Consider the following 21,874-nt stretch of genomic DNA (forward strand, 5'->3'; position numbering starts at 1 on the left):
TCGCATCACAATCTTTTCCACGAATATTTATCGACTAAACGATGGCCGGCGGAACGAGTGCGAGACACGAAGGAGGGCTGAAAATGCGCATTTGATAGTCATCTGTGACAGTGCTGATGCCGTCCCACTTGAGCTCCCACACGGGCCACACCCCCAAGACGACCCTCAAGGCCGTGCCTTCAACAACATACTTCTCAAACGCTGCAAGGGCACTTCTTATCACACGAGGCCACGTTGAAGAATGCGAGCTGGTGGTGGAGGGACAGATCCTTATCTGGACCAGTCTTTTCTGCATCGAGTGCTGCTAGTGCGAGACATTGATAACCCAAATCGAGGCATGCAGAGCGAAGTGAGAGAAGAGCAGCCGAGATCAAGGATGGTCTGACGAGAAAGGAGAAGTGTCGTCTAGCGCCACAAAGCCAACACGAGGAACCAGAGCGTTCCCAACACATACTACCAGCCAGAATCGGCTCAGCAAGCAAGGCATGTCAGCGACGGTCAGCTCGCTAGTCAGCCCGCATCGGATATGAGCAGGTTCAGGTTTCACAACTGCGGCGGGGCCATAGAGACCGTTACAAAAGGCAACATGAGGCGGGCTGGGTCCATTGGGAAGAGGTGCCGTTAAATGCAAGGCGCGCAATGTACATGCACGAGCTGATTGCCACTTTATCAGCCAAGCCCCACCACTGCGTCTCGCGGACGTGGCCGGGCTGGGCATGCCATACCCATGTCCCCAACGCAAAGAAGCGAGTGAGGAATCTCGGTGTGAAACCCCTCAGCGGTTTGACAGGATATCAACATACGGGGTGGACGCTTTCACTGGGACTCCCCGTGCGTCATCCACTCTCTGGCAGTCAAATTGAGTCAAAGGCTCTGGGAGTACCTGGGTGACTAGTTCCCAAGGCGTGCGTCAATTTGTACAAGCGCCAGGAGAGCACTACATTTGATTCATGAGACCGGCTGGGTGACCCCCCATTGAAAGCTGGCTTGCATCGTAGGGTATACTTACTCATGTTATTGCTCGAATTGATAGGTCGGAGATAGACCCGCGACCTTAAAAGACCAATAGTATGGCACAACAGGCGCCGCCTATGAGCATGGGTACATGCATCCTCATAATCCAGCAACATGGTACTTGTCTACTTGTATCACCAGCCGTTCCTGTCCTGTCCCCGGCGGCTCTGCCAGATGCATCGGTCAATGAGGGTTCCTGCACAACGATCCGTCAATTCGGCTCTGCTTCAAGTGGCCTGATGGCCCCGCGGGCAAGGACTATGTTTGGCCTTTATCTCCAGACACCAGTGAGCCATGGTACACACTTCGGTAGATAATCCAGAGAAGGATCTATCGAGCAGGTTTGGTGATCTACTCGAACAAGGAGATGCAATAGGCATCCAAGCTCAGTTGAAATTTTGAGTGCGGCAGCGTCGATTAGTTCGCCTCCGGTCACAAGGAACTCACTGACTGACAAATCGATGGCCCGAAAGGATCTCATGAGGTATCGGTGGACCCTAGCTTAGGAGTGGAAAGGATCACAGTGTAACGTCGGCTTTGGTATTCTAGGGGCTATCCTACCTCACTCATACCGCTTGTTCCAAAAGGCTAATGCCACAACAAGTTCCCATATAATTCTCCACGTCACTGGCCATAAACTGGAGAGCCAGTACAGAGCACCCAAGGTTGCAAGCCTAATATCTTAATATTTCTACTTCAACGCCAAGTTCGAGCATGAAACCCCGTACGTGGTGCGCGCGCGGTTAATTCCTCCAGACTAGCCGTAAGCCCAGACGTTAAAAGTAGCATGGACGACAAGGATTTCCGGTGCGCTAAGGACTTCAGCGGAGACCTCGTATCTCCACTGGACTGTTATCCCCAAAAGGTAAATGGCACAGAAGCGGTCTATCATGATTGGGTGGTGAGAAGAGATCTCCCTGGGTTTTCCTTCAGACTTTCCTCAGTAGGAAAAAGATCCAGTGGTGTTCGCCAGGTCACACTTTTAAGCTTTCCTGTTCCTTCCTCGAAACTAGGTGCTAACCACTAGAGGTGGAAATGCCAGGAATTGAAGCATGAATGTCAGTGCTGCTTATGGACAGCGAGACTAGGTGGATCGACTTGCTTCGTCAAGGTTTGGTACGGCTCACTAGCCATCATATAAAAACCTCATTGCTAAACAGTCGATCGATATTGAAACATTTCCTTTGATTCACAGCCCTCAGTTGAGGCCCAGTTACTCTTATTCCCTATACCAGAGACACCTATATCATCCTCCCTCAGTCTGCAACTGTTAGCCGACAGCATGGCCACTGCACCCCCTGAGAAGGCCCCCAAACCGGGCCTCAACATTTACGGAACTGCAGCTGTAAATCCATACAAGCTGACAATCGCTGCCGAAGAGCTCGGGTATGACCCTCCGGCGTTTGATCCTCTAGTCGTTGGTGGTCTAACCGCCTATCAGTATCCCCTTCAACTACATATCCTTGGACATGGTCAAGGGCGAGCTTCAGTCTGAATGGTATCGGGCCATAAACCCAAATGGAAAAGCCCCTGCCATCGTACACGTTCGCGACGATGGCACGACCCAGACAGTCTTCGAGAGCGCTGCCTGTCTGCTGTATATGGCCAGCGAGTTCGACAAGGAGCATAAGTTCTCGTATCCTGTCGGAACTCCGGAGTACTGGACCCAGCTATCTTGGGTATGCCTCAAAGGAAGTGTCCCATTTGGGAGTCAGTTGTCTGACCTTGGTTCTAACAGCTCACTTGGCAAGTCGCCAGCCACGGGCCCATGATGGGTCAGGCCACACACTTCAACCGATACACATATGAGCCAGTACCGTACGGCAGCTGGCGATACACGGCCGAAGGCCGACGTCTCAACTCAGTCTTGGACAAGCAGCTGGTAAGAGACCATCACTCCCAAGCATGAGAGAGAGATACGCAGCCTAACATTGTTTCTCGCTTAGTCAACTCATCCCTACGTCGCTGGAGATCGCTTAACCATAGCCGACATGGCAGTCTTTCTGTACACAACATCTGCGACATGGTGTGGCGTGGATATCAACGAATACCCTCATGTGAAGACATGGCACGACAAGGTGGCACAGCGACCCGGCTTTCAGAAGGGCTTACAGATTCCTACGCCGTATCCTTTCGGGAACGGAGCAGTAGAAGATCCTACCAAGCTGGAATGGTTTCTTCACATTCGGCAAGCCGGTGCCCAATTTATCAAGGCGTCAACGGAGAGCTGGAAGGGCGATCCTGTTCCGTTAGCTTCTGACTTTGCCAACTACGAAAAGAAATAGAATTTTGCTGATGGAGCCCCTCATCCAAGATGGTCATCAGAGGAATGATACTGTATCCGCTTCGTCAGCGTAGGAAATTTCAAACAAGAGAAGACACCACACCCTGATCATAGAGACACAACTTTCAAACACAGGTCTATCAAATGTTGTCATCTTCAAAGACAAATGTGTTTACCAAGACAATGCAGCACTCTCCCTCGAAACGGCCGGATTCTAGGCGAAGTCCGCCGGGTTCGGCAGCTGGGGTATCCAATTAGTCCTTCTCGGTGTCCTTCTTGTGCACGAATGTAAGACCTAGACACAACCCCAGGAGAAAGACCCACACCATAGCGTAAGCAAAGGAAGGAATCGTGCGTCTGAAGCCTCGGATTATGCTGATAAATCGAGTCCGAACGTAAACATTTCATACACATGTCAAGCAGGAGCATCGAAGCATTGTGCTCTTCCCACTCAAGCCTTGCTACACGACGATCCCAGTGATTCTTTCGCAATACCCAGTATCGATATCAGTCATGGCAATCTATGAGACTATCCTCGAACGTGATGTCGTGATACTTGGTGGGGGGGCCACAGGGTCGTTCGCTGCCATCGCCCTGAAAGACCTTGGCAAGTCAGTCGTCGTCGTCGAGAAGCGTGATCAGCTTGGTGGGCACACGAACACATATGCCGATTCCGCCACCGGGAAAGCTGTGAATTTCGGCGTACAGATCTACCACAATACATCCGTCGTCCGCCGATTCCATCAGCGGCTAGGCATTACAGTTGCACCACTTCCAAGACCAACAATCAAGCCCCTCTATGTCGACTTCTCCAAGCCGGTTATTGTCGACAATTATACAGTCTCAATGGTCGGGCCAGACTATACCGACCAGCTCCGGAAATACCCCTATCTCGAGGATGGCTTCCATCTGCCCGATGATGTCCCCGAGGATCTACTCCTGCCCTGGTCCGAGTATGCCACCAAGTACAACATCGACCAGTCGCAACACGCCATTTTCCAAGCTCCCGGATCTCCCGGCGATCCTTCAAAGAGGCTCGCGGTTTATGTCTTCAACTTTGTCAACAGTCTGGTCCTCAGCGCAATGAAGGGTGACATTGTACGTAACGTCAATGGCGACAACAGCGAGCTATTCCGGAACGCACATGCGGAAATCGGTACTGAGAATGTCCTCCTCGGCTCCAATGTCACTTCAGCAACACGCTCCCCGTCTGGTATCAAGCTCGTTGTATCGACCGCAGAGGGTGAACAGACGATCCACGCAAAGCAGTTGATAGTTGCCGCACCTCCGCAAGCAAGCAACCTGGAGCCTCTCGGCCTTGACTCGCGTGAGCAGAAAATACTGGGCCAGGTCGAAGGGTGCCCCTTCTATACAGGCGTGATCACTAGCACTGGTCTCCCCACCCAGTTCTCATACTACGGCGTGGGAGCCGATGCATATTACCAAGCCATCCAGCCTCCAAGCGTGGCCTACATCATGCCTTCTCCTGCAGCGCCCGGCCATTTCTTCTACGGCTATACCTCGCTCGAGCCGCTGGGCCAGAACGAGGTTGAGGCCAGGGTCAGGAAGAGTATTCGTGGCCTGCAGACCCTACTCGTAGCAAACGGAAGCGATACGACTGCTGAGCCACAGTTTCGAGCTTTTGCGGATAATACACCCTTTCATATGGAGCTATCGGCAGAAAGCATCAGAGGCGGCTTTTACAAGGAGATGGATACGCTCCAGGGCTACAGAAACACCTGGTACATTGGGGCACTGTCCGCAATCACCTCTAGCCTGCTTTGGAGCAACACCGAGGCGATACTACCCAGGATTATGTCCGCTATAGATGGAGAGTGAATGTCAGCTTGGAATCAGTCAAACTGGCCAGAATCTACGCCATATACCTTCAATACCAAAAGATCGTGGGATATATTTCATCTGTTGCTTAGGTCGTCAATGTTGTCTAAATGGTGGGCATGCGCGTCATCTCTCCTTAGACTGGTGGTAAATTACGACGTGTCAAGGACGTAACGAGTACCAGAAATTACCCATACGCACTGGAACCTGCAATCCACGCTTTGTGATGCGAAAAGGTAAACATCCTAGTGCTGTGATCGCCGTCGCAAGTGCCGTTATTGTTGTTGCCTGGGCGAGGGCAGGCAGTTATGAAACCATTTGTTATTAAAGAGCAGCTTACTCTTTTGATTAAATAAAATAGAAATTAAAAAGATTGATATAATCTTTAAGTTAAGCTCTTTAATAAAGAAGAATAGATTTAAGAGTTTCAATATAGATAAATATAAGGGCTTCACTGCTCTGAGGCGTGAGCCATTGTTTGAGCAGGTGCCTAGACTTGTCGTCGATGGTTGACCACGGCAACACTCCAACCTTCTCATTTCCAAAGGCGACTGTACTGCTGTTCGCACCACTCAGTAAGCCCGCCTCCTTGCAATGGCTCATGCCAAGAAAAGATCGCCGAAATGAAGTCCTCTAAAAATAATGCTTCGGTTGACGTACGTACGCGGATGGATAACGCTTTGACATCACCTAATGCTCCATTGTGACACCAAGCCGCCCAATCAACATGTGTTACTTGTGCTTGATGCCCGTGTTGGGTAGCAAAATGCACAGCCACAAAACACGCGGATGATTAGTCTCAGCGCTCTGGCACTTCCTCTCTTCGCCATACATTCCAAGAACAAACACCCGTCCTTTCCACATCATCGCGAGGAATAAGCTACTTCGCCTCCAAGGACTTCGCCATGGCTGACTCCGCTCAATCCCTCATAGATCTCTCCCCGGAACCAGACCTCGCACCGGACCGAGACGATGTTCTCTTGGGGGTCCCCCGTTGGGACTGCCGGTCAAGCCTGTGTGCTTCATGTACCCAAATGATGGAACACACTAGCCGCATGGCGGTCTTGTGCTCGAAATCTGAACCCTCCGACAATCGCTCTGAGAATGATCTTGAGTGTGCCGCGGCCCAGGGCTGTTTCCTGTGCGCCAGAGTGATGGCCGTACTGCGCGCTTATGTTCAAGGCGGCGGTGATCTACCTAGTGCAGAGGAACGGTTAGTCAGTTTCAGTACCAATGCCCACAAAACAAAGCTATGGCTGCATATCTGGGGAGAACCCGAACACTTCTCCCTGGCCGAGACATTCTCCGTGAATATTGACGTACTTCAAAGTGAGTCAAGTGAATATCATGATGAACTGTACTGTACTTGAGTTTGAACGATAACTAAACATGGCCCTTCGTGTCAGCCCCAAATGACTACATCCCCCGTGGTGAACGGTCTAGGCCAGGCCTCGAGGAGGGCTTCAGCAAAGAGCGTATCCGCCAGCTCCGTCACTGGTATCAGAATTGTCTCCAAAATCACGAGAAGTGCAAACGATACCGAGCTTTCCCCACACAGAACCCGTCCAACGTGCTCTGTCTAGAAGATGGGGATATGGTCAAGCTGAAATCTTACGAGAGCGCATCGCAAGACGGGGCTGTGGAATATGTGTCCCTGAGCCATCGATGGGGTGATCCCGCTAAGGGTCATCGAATACCTCCCAAGCTCACACGAGACGACGGCAAAGACGCGAGGCTGCGGCAGGGTATCAAGGTCTCAAGCTTGCCCAAGACCTTTCGGGATGCCGTGCTCATCACGCGTACCTTGGGCCTGCGGTATTTATGGATCGATTCGTTGTGTATCTTTCAAGACTCGGCCCAGGACTGGCTGGACGAAGCCTCGAAGATGGGCGATATCTACGCCGGCGGCGTTTTCAACATCGCGGCAACCGGGTCGTCTAGCTCAGATGGAGGTTGTCTCTTCCGTGGAGACGACCCGAGATGGATACCAGCTTTTCAGGCCACTGAGACGAATAAACCCCAGTCTGACGAGGGTACATGGATCGAGCTACACGATCACGAACCAGTCAAAGAGGACATTTTCTCTTCAGAGTTATTCAAAAGAGGGTGGGTTCACCAGGAACTTCACCTTTCTCCAGCGGTTCTGCACTGCACGCAGCGGCAGCTGTATTGGGTCTGCACAGAGGGAGTCTACTCCGAAAGATACCCTCAGGTGATATCCAAAGACGGGCCCTTCTTGAGTGATGAATTGAGAACGGACGTAAAGTCCCTCTTGCTCTCGTCTCTCCGCGAGGGCAATGAATTGAAGACAGTCAACGTCTGGCTGCATCTGGTCGAGCAGTATTCCGAGGCACGGTTGACCAAGCCAGAAGACAAACAGATTGCCATAAGAGGTCTCCAGTCCAAAATGACGGAAACCTTCAACCGCGAAAGGCAAGCACATTTCATGGCCGGGACCTGGATGGCCTCTTGGCTCGTGGAACAACTGTGCTGGATGCCAAATACAGAGCTCGAAACATGGTACGATCGGCACGATGAGCCTTGCTACACACCGACGTGGTCCTGGATGAGCATCGGGGGAGGAGTTGTATTTATGCTTTGCAGACTCGACAAGTCAACCGCCTTCACAGTGCATCACAGCTTCGATGGGATCCCGCTGAGAGCATCTGAGAGATTGAAACCGCTGGTCTCAGCTAGGCTAGGGACGGTAGGTTCGGAAATGGGAACAACGCCTCAGAACTACGCTCTGCAAATGCAGGGCCACTTGGTCCCGTTTAGATCGAATGTCCACGATAATATCCTGATTCGATTCGACTGCCGAGAAGAGCGAGACAGGGCGAAGAGCGACCGCTTTGTGAACGCGATAACATATTTCATCGTCCCCGTGTTTCTACAAGCAGGCGGGAAATCACAATCTAGCCTCATGCGCTGTCTTGTGCTGAGGCCATTGTGGCGAGACGATAAGGCTTTCGACTTTCACAACAAGCCAGGGGTTCGGGCATTCGTGAGATGCGGCTTTGTTTCTTATACTAAGTATAACCAGAAAAAGCCTCTTGCAGCGGCAGAATTTCTCATTAGAAGGATATCCAGCAACGTACATGAAGAAGAGTTCTGGATTTATTGATGCCAGCCTCTTCTCGCATCCTTATTGCACACATCTTGCCCCGCACCACAACTTGCACGAGGAGCATGGAAGGAGCTGTTGGGTTTCACAGGTACACCATGAATCCGCGTCACCTGGAAAGGGTGGAACACCAGATGGATCAAGTTTACTTACGCTACTCCTGAGAATCTTGCACTATGAGATAACCAAAAGTCTTTCCACTGTGGAAGGACCTTCTGGGACTAACACGAAATGTATATGGCGAACTTCACTCAATGGAGTCTGTCATCTGCTTCATTACAAAACGAACCGTCTCGCGGCACAAGTCCTAAATGTTAGATCAAGGTATCGTTGACATCCAGTGCCAGTTCAACTACACTCTTCAATCAGCGCCAAGAGAGGATCAGCGGCAGCAGCTCTCCCCGGAACAGAATACTGGTGATCAATACCTATATACTTGAGCTGGATTGTTCGAATAGAGTCCTTGTAATCATCGTTGCATTGCCCTTGAATGGTTGACTTGTTGTGAGAGTCAGCCCCATCTGGAAAGACTTGGCACTAGCACCACATGAGCTTCCCACTTCTCCTTTTAGTGGGTCGCCATCCCCCTATTTATAGGGGGTGCTCATTGCCTGGGAGCCTGGGCACCTAAACGACGGACAGGTAGGCTATGCTTCCAGAACAGTGGGCGCTATACCTCGAAATAGTAACGCTGGCCAAGCGATTCTGCACTAAGAGGTAGGCAGACTGGAAGGCGTTCTCCTTTGTACTCACTTTCACCACTTTCAATGAACAGCAAGAAAGACTCAGACAAAATCTGGGGTTGAGAGTTGAGGCAATTGGATCTCGGGTGCACTGACTCCCCCTTGCTATGACTTGAATTTATCCACAGGATTGAATCATGAAACGCAGTGAGGGAGAGAGCATGTTGCAACGTTTTTCGTCTCACCAGGGAGTGTCGCATTGATTCACTAGACCAAGGCGAAGTTTACGCTATTCCTCAGCTGGTCCACCATAGCGCTGGACACCTCGGCTTAGGGGCGTTTTAGTGGGGGATCGTTCCTCAAGTCTACTGAGGCCACACATAGAATCATGAAAAGGCGGTATCCCATGAGTCAAGTCGCCGAAGTCCGTGTATCACCTGCCCCATTCATATACTTGATTCTTAAGGGGAGGAATGGTCATTCACCAATTCTCTCACTTTTAGGGAAGAACACTTCAGGTTGTCAAAGATTAAACTCGATATTCCCAAATTGTCAACCGACACGATGGTCGGTGTAATGCTGACCCTCTTCATGGCCGGATCAAGCACTGACTGACATGCGCTAGGTCCGAATACCCAGGATTTGGAAGTCTTCCAGCAACTCGGACGAGGCTGCCGATGACAAGACCTTGGTTGAGAACGACCTTCCTATGAGATCAAAGGATGAAGATGGCACCGGTGACAAGGAACTCTGCAGTCTCCAGATCCATCCGTTGCCCTCAAAGGAGGGGATACTAGTCAAGGTCATCCCTCCAAGGCTGCCGGCAAATAACTCAGAGTTGAAGCATGTGCCATGCGATATAGTCCTAGTCATCGATGTCTCTGGGAGCATGGGAATGGATGCGCCGGTTCCGGGAAGCTCCAACGACCCGCAGGAAAGGAACGGTCTGTCTGTATTGGACCTGACGAAACACGCCGCGCGCATGATCATCGAGACGCTCGACCAGCGTGACCGGCTCGGCATCGTGGCCTTCGCAAGTCAGGCTAGGGCAATTCAGCAACTGATTCCCATGAATGTGGCAAACAAGAAGAAGGCGATCAAAAACATCGAAAACCTGACACCTATCGATGCCACAAACTTATGGGGAGGGATCCTCGAAGGTATCAAGCTGTTCCGGAATGGAAGCAACGATGGCAGCGTGCCGGCGCTCATGGTTTTGACCGATGGCATGCCGAACCACATGTTCGTCTTGACCAATTCCTCACAGCTATGAAGAGTATTGGTCTGATGTGATCACAGGAGCCCGCCTCAGGGCTATGTACCAAAGCTACGGACCATGGAGCAACTTCCTGCCAGCATTCACACCTTTGGTTTCGGCTATAATCTGCGGTCTGGCCTGCTCAAGTCCATCGCCGAGTTTGGAGGTGGTAACTACTCCTTCATTCCGGACGCAGGCATGATTGTCAGTATACTTTGGTCGGACTCCTGAAAGGGGGGTATAGGGTATACTAATATTATTGATGTCAGGGTACTGTTTTCGTGCACGCCGTGGCGAACCTACAGACAACCTTTGCAGACAAGGCTACGCTACGCTTGACGTATCCTAGCGAGGTGCTGCTCGAGCAGACGACCGGTGAATCCGTCGAGTTGCAGGAGCCAGTCGAGCTGTATCATGACGGCAAGTTGGCGCGAAAAATGACCATATCCTTAGGCAGTCTGCAGTACGGTCAGTCGCGCGACATCTACCTCCGGTACGACAACAAGCCAGCTCTCGCCGCCCAAAAATGCGCCGAGGTCCCCGTCATGACCGCCGTGCTGGAGTACACGCAGATGACTCCCGAGGTCGAGGCCGTCGCCGACCAGCGAAGCCTCCTCCAGGACACCGACCTCCCCGCCGCCGAGATCGACTACCACGTCTCCCGCTCCATGATCTGCTCCTTCCTCGCCTCGCTCTTCCCCCTGCGCACCGACGCCGAGCACGAGCCCAAGTCCTGGTCCGAAGACCTCGCGGCCGAGTGCTCGGCCCTGATCCGCGCCGTCCCCGCCGCCGCGCGGCAGGACCCGCTCAACGCGTCGCTGATGGACGACCTCGCGGGCGCGGACCCGAGCGGGCAGGTCTCGCTGGCGCTCAGCAGGCAGGAGTACTGGGACCGGTGGGGCGCGCACTACCTGCCCTCGCTGGCGGGCGCGCACGCGCGGCAGGCCTGCAACTCGTTCAAGGACCAGGGCCCGCTGCAGTACGGCCGCGACAGCCCGCTGTTCGCCCGCTGCCGCGACGCGCTCGACGCCGCGTTCGACAACCTGCCCGCGCCGGCGCCGAGCAACGTGCCCGCGCAGGCGGCGGGCAGGGGCGGGCGGCGGGCGGCGGGCGGCTTCGTCGGGGGCGGCTTCAGCATCAGCATGAGCGCGTACAACCGCTCCAGCAACCCCTGCTTCGCGGGCTTCTGCCGCGTGCGCCTGGCGTCGGGGCGGTCGGTCAAGGTGGAGCGGCTGCGCCGCGGGACGGAGGTCGTGACGCCCAGGGGGGCGAGGAAGGTGGCTGCGGTGCTCAAGACGAGGGTCAAGCGCGAGGAGATGGTGCGTGTTGGGGGGCTGCTGGTAACGCCGTGGCATCCGGTGGCTAGCGTAGTAGGAGCCGGTGAAGGTAGGCAGTGGCTGTTCCCTGTCAGCGCTGCGGAGGCCAGGGTGCGCTACACCGGGTCCATCTACTCTGTGCTGCTTGAGGAGGATAAGAGCCCTGATGCGCATGCGATCATGATCGAAGGGGCTTGGGGCGTCACCCTGGGCCACGGTCTGCTTCACGGAGACGACGTCAGGGCGCACGAGTTCTTTGGAGACTACGGCAAGGTCACTCGAAGCTTGAGGGCGCTGCCGGCGAGCAAAGGTGGCGTCGTGCTCGGCGGTGGTGTGAAGAGGGCTACCCAGTCAAGCCGTGTATGTGGATTTCAGCGGCCAAGCACGAGGGTTCTGTTCCGCAACCGGTCTCAACGTTCGTATCTCACGGGAAAGGGCATGGCGAGACAAGTGGTCGGGAAGTGAGAAATGCTGTTGGAGTTCTTACACTAATACGTTGCTTTTGGGTGATTGTAATGCACATAGCAAAGCTTTTTGAAGTCTTTCTCTTATAACAAACAAATCAAGAGTGTGTATTCAATGAAAGAGAGATAATGTTTCGTTAAGTGTGGTTACCCAGGACGAACGTCTCCCACGGAATGAGATTCTGCACTTCCCATGTAGACTCGTTCTCTTCGATTTGTACGGCCTTACTCCAACCCTTGATCAGTGATCGCCAATAACACGTCTCCGCTGCCGGACTCAGATACCCCCTGCCCACGAACAGGTCTCTCTGTCTCGTAGCAATCCCTTCAGCCGTTCCCGGGTGCTCTTCCAACCAATTCACAGTCGCCTCCAGGTCAGACCAGTCCGGCGCCACAAAGATCACGTTAGCCTCTTTGGGCCGGTAGTGTACTGGCCAGGCCTCCTGTTCTCCAGCAGACCCTTGCCAGCTCTTGGATGTCCCATTGCGCTGGATCAATGGTAGATCGCTCGAGAAGAGTGGGCGAACAAGGTGCGTTGTGTGCTGCAGCCACGCAATCGGTGGAGAGAGGAGCACGCTCTTGCACATCTGATGGAACTGTAGGCGCCCACTATAGGTTACACCTTCGGTATAGATGATGTACTTGTATCTGCAAAAGTCCTCAATCATGAGGGCATTGCTGGTATCCTCTCGATGTGGCCTGCTGTCACCTGTGTCGGTCTTATGAGTCACAGGTCCATACCCAGTCAACGGTTGGACGTCTGCCCAAGGAGCACCCTTCGTAACCCGTATGAGGTCTTCTCGTTGGCGTGGATGATATGAACTGCTCCAGCTTCTTGTGCCACGCCAGACAACTTTGGGGATCTTTCGTGTGAACGGAACCTCTCGTTCGATGGCGTCTGTTGCAGCTGCAGCTCTGGACATGGAGCCAATGAAGGGCAAGGGCCAACTCCAGAAGGAAAAGTGTGGCATCAGAAAGGCCCGAGTGACGGGCGGAGTGTTCGCTGATGGAGCTGCGTATGCTGGCCGTGCGTAGGAAAAGGCAGCTCCAAACGGTTGATCACGGATGTTGATGGATAGAATCGTATTTGGCAAGAGCTCTGGCGAAGTGATAATTGCTCTGTCAATCTGGTGAAGAGCTGCAGACTGAGCCTTTATATACTCTATTAGCAAATTAATGAAAGGATCCAGAATGAGGAGCCTGACCTACTTCGAGCAATTCTGACGACAATGCAACAGCGTCCTTCCGAGGAGCAATGTAAAGCTAGGAAGTGGTCAGTAAAAGAGAAGCATATCACCAATGCTCATGGTATATGCCATGCCATACCCGACCATTTTTGATGCGAACTTGGAGAGGGCCGAGACTCCCACCAAGCGTCAACTTAAAGGGACCCAGTGCAACGTTGTAGTTGATGTCGTTGGTTAGGCCGGGGAAGACAGCCTCGCACTGATTCTCGTCTAGGTGCAGAGAGTGAAAAATATGGCCGGAGGGTGGCCTTTTTCTTGCCTTTGAGGTCGCTCCCAAGACATCCAGACGATCCTTCAACCACTGTTTAGTAGCGAGCCAGAATATGACGCAAGCACCAGCTCCGATTGTCGAGAAGAGTAAGTGCCTTGCTTGTCTCAATCTCATGACTGCAACAGGCGGGCGCTCTCGGGCCAAAGGGCGCGAAGGAAGTCAAGGTCTCAATACTGCCGGGTCATGTGCACAAGCCAGTATGAACAGATCTTCCACACGCGGATAATTAATGCGGATGATATCATTATTATCGCCAGTAATAAAGGGTCTCCTCTACCATACGTTACTCCTCCCGTGATGGACGACGACGCATCTTACGTTCTCCAATAAGTATGTGTCTGGAGGTTACCATGATAGAACTACGATTAATCAAAGATGCAGATGTCATTGTCCAGAGAAACTTGCAAGGCATCATGCCACGCGGCAGATCTGCGTGTTTGCTGTGTCGAGTTGATCTCCATCAGACACACGCAACAGACAGCCCCACCAAGTGTTTCAACACCTTCAACTGATAAAGTCAGCGATTGTTCGTTTGTATCACTGGACTGTTTACTCTGACAGGAGTGACGGGTATGACAGAGTGCATGTGAGACTTGCTGTTATCAAATCGAAGCGTTCTGGAAAAGCCAAGCCGGATAAGCCCAATTGGTGAGACATTGAAAGGGGGTGGGGGGAATTCAACCACTGTGCCGGGAATGGGTAACAGAAGGTACTTGATCTGAGGGCTAGTCCACGGCGAAGCCCAGAGTACCAGCCGCTAGCCGAGGTGGCGCGAAAGATCTGTCAATCTGTCGGTGCAGGGGCCCCCACTCAATTTCTTGATGGCTCTGCTTTTGGGGGGTTGTACAGGAAATCGCCCTGCATCTGCTGTGCGACTGTGGCAGACCAGCAAAACGCCCCTGTAATGGTACGCTTGCGCATGGCGTCGAAGCCAGTTCAACCAACTTCCAATCGCAGCAAAGCCTGTGCCGGCGTCGCCAGATCCGACGAATCATTCCTGCATCTTGATCGTCCCTTTTTCCCTCGACAGCAAACACATCGCTCGCATCTCGTTCGCCAATGCGACGCTGTCCTGGCTGAGATGCATTCTGCAGTCAACCTTTTCTGAGGCACATTGGTAATGGGAAAACACTTGGTCAAGCCATCGAGATCACACCCCGTTTCTTTTCCACCTCCTCCTCTCCACCAATCGCCCGTGTCTCTCTCTCTCCGAGGGGACACAGGTAGTCCGGCGGCTACATGTACAACTTCTACTCGAACAAGCTGCGCTTTGGCAACGCCCGCGCTGCTGTCCGCTTTGGCTTCGTTGCCGTCTTGCTCACCATCGTCGTCTCGAGCTTGCTCCTCTTCCGCGCTCCGACAGGCACACTCCGCCGATTAAGGACATCGCTCCCCTTCGGGAAGCCCTCGATCGCCCCGAGTAAATACCCTCCTGCCTACTACGAAGAACTCCTCCAACAAAATCCCACGAGCTTCAGGCCCCACCCTATCGACCATCTAATCGATGATGCGCGGCGTGTACAGGACTCGTTGCTAGCGAGGCAGTCGCGCGACGTTGCCTCTGCGGCAGCTCGATATCGGGAGAAGCGAGGGCGGCATCCACCACCAGGCTTCGACAAGTGGGTAGAATATGCGCTGAGCCACAACTCTGTACTTGTCGAGCACTTCTTCGATCGCATATACCAAGACATCGCTCCGTTCTGGGCGCGTGACCCCAAGGAGACCGCCCTCCGTGCCGCGACCTGGCATCACGTCGTCCGGGTGCGCAACGGTAAAGCAGAGGGCGTCGGGAATGTAGAAGGCCGCGTCCCGTGGTTGGCGCTATGGACGGACCTGGTGAAAGAGGCGGCCAAATGGCTCCCTGATGTGGACATGCCAATCAACTACATGGACGAGTCTAGGTTGCTTGTGCCTTGGGACGAGATCAACCAGTACGCCACGGAGGAGCACCAGAAGAGAAGGATTACGTCCTTGGAGCAGACCATGACCAAGTCCAAGGGCTTGAAGGCGCTGGACAAGGAAATAGGCGACAAGGCAGCGTACGACCCGGAATGGATCAAGTCCGACTCTCCGCGCTACTGGGACCTCGCAAGAGTAGCCTGCCCTGCAGGATCACCTGGCCGAGACGTTCCTGCGATGACGGATTTCTCTGGCACGCCGGAAATCCCTGCCGACTACAAGCCGAGTTATGCCTACCAGGGCTACGTCAAAAACTTCACTGCGTCCACCGACCCATGCATCCAGCCGCATCTGCGTGGCATGCATGGCACCTTCATCGAGCCCATCACCATGTCCACGACCAAGGAGCTGATCCCGCTGTTTGGTGGCTGCAAGCTTCCCATGAACAACGAGATTCTGATCCCCGGCGCCATGTATATCACCCAAGATCCCTTCTATTCGGGCGGCGAGACCCATGGGCCGCCATGGGAAGAGAAGGAGGTCGGTGTCGTGTGGCGAGGAGTCGGGTCGGGTGGGCGAAACAAAGCTGAGAACTGGCGGCGCTTTCAACGGCACCGTCTGATCGAGATGCTGAACGGGACCACCGTCACAAACATCGAGAAGCACAACGGCCAGGCTCAGACGTTTGAGATGGCACCGCTGGCCAAATACGACTATCCCCGCCGCCGCGAGGGGACCATTGGCACATGGCTGTCGAACCACACCGACACCGGCTTCAACGACCTCAATTGCTTCCCTCGAGACTCGAACTGCACATACCTCGCCCCGTACTTTTCCGAGAAGCCCAGCGTCCCAATGGCGCAGCAGTACGTCCAGAAGTTCATCCCGGACGCGGATGGCAACTCGTTCAGCGCGCGGTTCCGTGGTTTGCTGCTGTCGACGAGCCTTCCGCTGAAGGCGACCATTTACTCCGAGTGGCACGATGACCGGTTATTGCCATGGCTGCACTTTGCGCCTCTCGACAACTCGTTTCAAGACTTGCACGCGGTGCTCAACTACTTCACCGCGGACGAACGTGGCGACGCGGCGGCAAGGTATATCGCCGAGATGGGCAAGGCCTGGGGCGAGCGGGTCTTGCGCCGTGAAGACATGCTGCTGTACACCTGGCGGGTGCTGCTCGAGTTCGCCAGGGTTTGCGACGAGGACCGAGACAGACTCGGCTATATTGATGACTTGAAGAACACGACGGGTTGAGTGGTGCGCGCTCTCGGGAATTGGATTGCACTTCTGGGGATAAGAAAATGCATTTGCTCGTTGACTCGAGCCGGGGACAGGCGTTCTTATATTCTGGGGCGGCGGGGAGTCGGGACTTGTCAGAGCATTGTCGTGCGTGCCATTGCTGTTTGTTTGTGCTTCATTAGAATACCCGCATGTGTATCATGGCACGTCTTGATTAGAGGACGGAGCATTGCGAAAGTGTAATGTCAAATATTATGAGGAAAATACTATGTGTTTGCTGAGTTTTTCAAAAGTCCCCTCCTTCTCGTGAGACGAGACGTCGTCAGCCAATTCGGGACCACCGGGCTTACGCAGTCCTTCGTATTTTGACAGTAAGACTGTACGAGGGTGACGCACGCTCGTTGGTTGTATCGTATCCATGATCTGACATGACAGAGTCCAGCTGCCAGCAGCTGTCACTCTCTTCTCCACAGTCTAGACCAAAAACAAAAAAGCAGGGCAAGAACTGCTGGGCCTGATTAGGGCTAGCGGGACCCGACTGCTGCCTCACATTGCAGGCAATCAGGAATTTTAGTGCTCCACTTTGCCCAATCAGCTTTTCGCACGACCTGGTAGGGTTTTCAAGCCCTCCCGAAATTTTGACGACTGAGCAGGTGGACTTGGATTTTTCCTACGCCCAGTTGAAGATCGAGACAGACGACAACACAACGCAGTCCTTGGTCGCGAAGCAGTCACAATGGTACGTCCAATGCCTATCCTACGGCGATCAATAGATCAAGACATGAAGATTTATTTACTGACCTCGTTTCCCCCTCCAGGCGATCAAGCACAACAACCAGATCCCCCACAACCGTTCGTGATCCCCCCCGCCCTCGACCTGAAGCGACGACTTCATCGACAACACGATGGAAGGATGTGCGACTGACTTGGTATTTCAGATTTCCGAAAGGATTGGCAGCGCCGTGTCCGGTGCCACTTCGACCAGGTACGCTCCGATTGATGGAATTCTCCCCCGGTGATGAGGACGAGGATTTGCGATGGATATTTTTGAACGAGGACTGCGATCTGACTTGTGTTTTTCTCTCTCACTTCCAGGCCGGAAAGAAGGCCAGCCGTCGTGTCGCCCGCCGCACCAAGGCCGCCGCGGTTGCCCCCCGTCCCACCGACCTGCTCAGGCCCGTTGTCCGATGCCCGACCATCAAGTACAACCGGAGAGTCCGTGCCGGCCGTGGCTTCACCCTCACTGAGCTGAAGGTACGAACGATCCCGCCTCTCCAACGAAATGAGAAGCGTGCCCGGCTTCTCTCAGCGAAGGAGTAATGCGAATGAGGAAGGATGCTGACGGAGGATGATTTTTTTTTTAGGCTGCTGGTGTCCCCCGTCTCCTGGCTCCCACCATCGGCATTGCTGTCGACGCCCGCCGCCAGAACCTCTCCGAGGAGTCTCTCGCCCGCAACGTCGAGCGCCTCAAGGCCTACAAGGCCCGCCTGCTCGTCTTCCCCAAGAAGGGCAAGAAGCCCGCCGTCCCCGAGAACGCCACCAAGAGCATCGCCGCCGCCCTTCCCTTCGACGCTCTCGCCACTGGCGTCTCGGAGATCAAGAAGTCCGAGATCGCCAAGTCCGAGGGCAGCCAGTTCACCAAGCTCCGCATTGCCCGGTCCAACGCCAGGCTGCAGGGCAAGCGTGAGAAGCGGGCGAGAGACGCCGCCGAGGAGGAGAAGGCCAAGAAATAAACTAGACGATGAGGGTTGCATGGAAAACTGGTCGTTGGGTTGGTCTGCTTTCGCGTTGCTCGGTATGAGGCTCGTGGTTTCCTATGGCCGTGTGATTTGGGGGCAACGTTTTCTCAGGGCATGGTTCAGAAACTTTACTGCATCACGGATTTGCTAGCTTGCGTTCAGAAAAGGACTAATGAATGCAAAATGGAAAAGCACGTCTCATCCCGGGTCTTCTTTTCCTGCGTGAAGCTAGCCACCCGCATTTTTGTCTCTTGAGGATCAAAGTCGTGGAAAAGGCGTATCTGAGGATAATTCATTGGGAATTCTTTGAGAACTTGTGCCTTGTTATCGACTGCTATTCCCAGTAAGATTGGGATGGATGCATTGAGTGAGGTGTATGGCCTAACCTATGGCCTGTCCTATTCCACATCCCTTCGACATTTGTCGCCCTTGATCCTGACCGTCCTGATCTCTCCAACCATCAATTCGTCATTAGTCGTTTGTCTTTGGCATATCTCTCGTCGTCACGCGCGATCGTGCAGGACAATCTCTCCGCCCTTCTTGACCATCTCCACAAAGATGCTGTACCTGGGCGGCGGCAGGTACTCGGAGTGCTCCTTGACCAGCTGCGCCACGAGCACGAGGCCGTTCTCCCTGTCGACCTTGGCCATGTTGGCCGCCTGCGCCGGGTCGACCTGCTGCGGCTCGAGCTCCAACCCCCCCAGGCCGGCCATGACACTATCCGCGCCGCCGCTGCTGCCGCCGCTACCGCCCTGCATCAGCGACAGGCTGCCGCTCGCTTCCTCTGCCGGCCCGCCGCCGGCTGGCTGGAGGTCGCGCCCGTCGAGCATGTCCTTGCCCGTGACGGTCTCGACGAGGGCGCGGCAGGCCTCGAGGGGCTCGAGCACGCGGATGGCGACCTTGGCGCCGTCGTCGGAGCGGCTCATGAGCGCGAGGACGAACCAGGCCTCGGAGCGGACGGAGGGGAACTTGGTCTGCGTGAGGAGGAAGCCGAGCAGGCGGACGAGGTCGGCCGCGTGCGCGGCGTAGAAGCGGGCGCGGTGGGCGTTCTCTGGCGTTGTTATCGCTGTGGTGTCGTCGCTGCCGGCGCTGTCGACGTCCTGCAGGATGGAGGCGTCCTGCGGGCGGCCCCAGTCGCCCGGGATCAGGGGGGACGACGGGGACGAGTGCAGGACGCGGCAGACGGCGGCGACGGCGCGGGCGGCCTCCATCTTGGTGGGCTCGGCGTCGGTGCGGCCGAAGAGGCTGGACAGGACGTGCAGGTTGGAGCGGTCGCGGGCCGGCGAGGCCGGGTCCTGGGACAGCGGGGCGCAGAAGCGGCCGACGTTGGCGGGGCAGGCGACGAGCAGGAGGCGCGTCAGGGAGACGGCGGCGAACTGGGTCTGGGGCTGGGTCGCGGTGGCGGACCAGAGGCGCGGGAGGATGTGCTGCGGCGCGGCGAGGAGGTGGGCCCCCAGGATGGGCTTGTTGGCCTGCGGGATGGCGAGGTTCTTGAGGAAGGAGAGGATGGCGTGGAGGAGCTGCGAGGGGGGCAGGGTGTCTCCCTGGCCCGGGGGGGGCTGGCCGGGAGGGACGGCCAGGCCGCCCGTCGGGTAGGGTTTGGACAGGAGGGCGATGAGGGGGTCTTGGATCGCCTGCACCTGGACCAGGAAGGTGCTGCTCTCGTCGGAGCGGGAGAGGTTGCCGAGCGCGAGACAGGCGGCCGTCTCGAGGCCCGCGTAGCCGTAGCCGCTGCTGAGCCAGCTGCGGAAGGTGTGCACGGCCGTGCTGGTCAGGGGGTACTCCAGCGGGAACTCGGGCAGGGCAGACACGTCGGCGATGACCTGGACGAAGGCGTTGCGGACCTGTCTGAGCTGGGCGGCCTCGTCTGGGTCGGCCTGGTCCACGTCGAACTGGGTGTACGAACGGGAGAAGGCCGCCTGCAGGGTCGGCACGGCTTTGTGGCTGATGAGGGCTTGTTGGAATTTCTCGTTGGCGAGGTACACGAGTGCCACTGAGGTGAGGGCACAAAAGTCCTCGAGGTCGATGAGCATGGACGAGTTGGTGGCGAGGTTCAGGAGGTAGATGGGCGTTGCCGGATCGGCCACATTGACTTCGGGGTCTAAACACACAAGTTAAGTTATCTTCTTCAAGTAGGACAGTGTGTTCGACCAATGTAACAAACCTTGAACGGCTACAAAGCCCAGCACCTTGCATATTATGTTGAGAAAGGCCTGACAGTGCCGTAGGCGTGGGCCAGATATCAGCCCGACCAGGGCAGAGCTCAGTCCGGCCTGGGAAGCGGCAAGTTGTGCTGGCTCTGTAAAGAAATATGTTAGAAATCCTCCCTTGTTATTCTCTGAATCCAGGTAGTACACACCATAGTCAACACAGATGTTGTAAAGAACGGGTATCACAAAGGCAAGAACGGAGTCATCATTCAGGAGCCTGATGATGCTGGGGAGACTGTTGGCCGCCAGAACGCGGGCTCTGTTTTCATCTGTCTCCAATGATAAGTCATTTTGCATATCTTGCAAAGCTTTGTCTGGGAATCAGAATACCTGTGTCTGCACAAGAATTCCCGATGACTCGCAGGAGGTGTATCCTCAGTGTCTGTCTCAAGCTTTGTACAGAGTTGAGGGCGAGAAGGAAATCCAACAACCCAGAAGAACCGATGAAAGGTCTCCAAGAATCTACATTATCATTAGCAACTAAGCCACAGTGAATTGTTGGCTTGGTTGAAAGGGCCGAAGCATGTCAAGACTCACCATCACGACTGCCATCAGCCAGTTTCTCCACGACCTGGTCCAGGTCAGAGGAACCGGACGACCACAGGAGCTGGGCCGTCATGAGGCAATTCTTCAATTGATGGGTCCTCAGCGCCTGCTCCTCCTGTGATAACGTGATCTCTTCGTCGTCATCGCTCCCAGAGTGGACCGGGCCTCGCCCGGCCCGGAACATGGCCTCGATCTCTTCGGGCGACATGGTCAAGCTTTCGGACAGTGCCGCGAGACGGCCCGCACTAAGGGCGCTGCGCCGATTTGCCCTGGGGTGTGCAAATGGTGGTATGTACTGAGCAACCCGACGCAGAGTGGAGAATGGGGTTTCAAAGAAAGGTTCACGGAGGTCTTTGGCAGTGCGTGAATTCGGACAGGAGTCAAAGTGTCAGATTTCAGGCAGACAGATGCGCGTTATCAGGCCGCCGTCCCAAACCTGCGCCGCGGGCGTGAGCGGAGGCGGGCGCGAAGTTTTGGCCTGCTGCTAACCTGGAACTCCGACCACACCGACCCACGGAGCACAGACGGGCGCAGATCCCGCTGAAATTTGGAGGAACGCGGCGGAGGGAGCCGCTAAATCTAGGACAGGCCCACTGGAAAAAGCGAAGAGTGCAGTGGGTCTAGAGACTCTAGACCTGACCTTACCCTAACTACAGCTCAGTACAGTCCACCTCAATCCCGAAATCCGTCTCGAATCAATTCGATGCATACACGCTTCTGCAACCCATTGTCGGAAGCTTC

At 54.8% G+C, this 21,874-nt stretch overlaps 8 protein-coding genes across 8 annotated transcripts; 6 read left to right on the forward strand and 2 right to left on the reverse strand.

Annotated features, from left to right (window-relative positions):
- Positions 1 to 2,296: 2,296 nt before the first annotated feature.
- On the forward strand, positions 2,297 to 3,299 carry E0L32_001303 (uncharacterized protein; the record flags this gene model as incomplete). The annotated part of the gene is made up of 4 exons (XM_031135368.1): positions 2,297 to 2,400; positions 2,456 to 2,693; positions 2,753 to 2,896; positions 2,961 to 3,299. The coding sequence occupies 4 exons, from the start codon at positions 2,297 to 2,299 to the stop codon at positions 3,297 to 3,299; spliced, it is 825 nt and encodes a 274-aa protein (XP_030991817.1).
- A 512-nt stretch (positions 3,300 to 3,811) lies between these two features.
- On the forward strand, positions 3,812 to 5,137 carry E0L32_001304 (uncharacterized protein; the record flags this gene model as incomplete). The annotated part of the gene is made up of 1 exon (XM_031135369.1): positions 3,812 to 5,137. The coding sequence occupies one exon, from the start codon at positions 3,812 to 3,814 to the stop codon at positions 5,135 to 5,137; it is 1,326 nt and encodes a 441-aa protein (XP_030991818.1).
- A 905-nt stretch (positions 5,138 to 6,042) lies between these two features.
- Positions 6,043 to 7,807, forward strand: E0L32_001305 (uncharacterized protein; the record flags this gene model as incomplete). The annotated part of the gene is made up of 3 exons (XM_031135370.1): positions 6,043 to 6,466; positions 6,544 to 7,657; positions 7,768 to 7,807. 3 exons carry the CDS (start codon positions 6,043 to 6,045, stop codon positions 7,805 to 7,807), a joined length of 1,578 nt encoding a protein of 525 aa, XP_030991819.1.
- Positions 7,808 to 9,508: 1,701 nt separating this feature from the next.
- Positions 9,509 to 11,983, forward strand: E0L32_001306 (uncharacterized protein; the record flags this gene model as incomplete). The annotated part of the gene is made up of 4 exons (XM_031135371.1): positions 9,509 to 9,511; positions 9,570 to 10,186; positions 10,244 to 10,406; positions 10,472 to 11,983. 4 exons carry the CDS (start codon positions 9,509 to 9,511, stop codon positions 11,981 to 11,983), a joined length of 2,295 nt encoding a protein of 764 aa, XP_030991820.1.
- A 136-nt stretch (positions 11,984 to 12,119) lies between these two features.
- Positions 12,120 to 13,614, reverse strand: E0L32_001307 (uncharacterized protein; the record flags this gene model as incomplete). The annotated part of the gene is made up of 3 exons (XM_031135372.1): positions 12,120 to 13,133; positions 13,192 to 13,245; positions 13,309 to 13,614. 3 exons carry the CDS (start codon positions 13,612 to 13,614, stop codon positions 12,120 to 12,122), a joined length of 1,374 nt encoding a protein of 457 aa, XP_030991821.1.
- Positions 13,615 to 14,739: 1,125 nt separating this feature from the next.
- Positions 14,740 to 16,653, forward strand: E0L32_001308 (uncharacterized protein; the record flags this gene model as incomplete). The annotated part of the gene is made up of 1 exon (XM_031135373.1): positions 14,740 to 16,653. One exon carries the CDS (start codon positions 14,740 to 14,742, stop codon positions 16,651 to 16,653), a length of 1,914 nt encoding a protein of 637 aa, XP_030991822.1.
- A 984-nt stretch (positions 16,654 to 17,637) lies between these two features.
- On the forward strand, positions 17,638 to 18,371 carry E0L32_001309 (uncharacterized protein; the record flags this gene model as incomplete). The annotated part of the gene is made up of 2 exons (XM_031135374.1): positions 17,638 to 17,892; positions 18,003 to 18,371. The coding sequence occupies 2 exons, from the start codon at positions 17,638 to 17,640 to the stop codon at positions 18,369 to 18,371; spliced, it is 624 nt and encodes a 207-aa protein (XP_030991823.1).
- A 509-nt stretch (positions 18,372 to 18,880) lies between these two features.
- E0L32_001310 (uncharacterized protein) lies at positions 18,881 to 21,341 on the reverse strand (the record flags this gene model as incomplete). Its single annotated transcript, XM_031135375.1, has 3 exons — positions 18,881 to 20,478; positions 20,542 to 20,901; positions 21,125 to 21,341. 3 exons carry the CDS (start codon positions 21,339 to 21,341, stop codon positions 18,881 to 18,883), a joined length of 2,175 nt encoding a protein of 724 aa, XP_030991824.1.
- Between the last annotated feature and the right edge of the window lie 533 nt (positions 21,342 to 21,874).

Source organism: Thyridium curvatum (genome assembly GCF_004353045.1).
Source record: "Thyridium curvatum strain D216 chromosome Unknown NODE_5_length_802575_cov_81.998223, whole genome shotgun sequence".
NCBI lineage: Eukaryota > Fungi > Ascomycota > Sordariomycetes > Thyridiales > Thyridiaceae > Thyridium > Thyridium curvatum.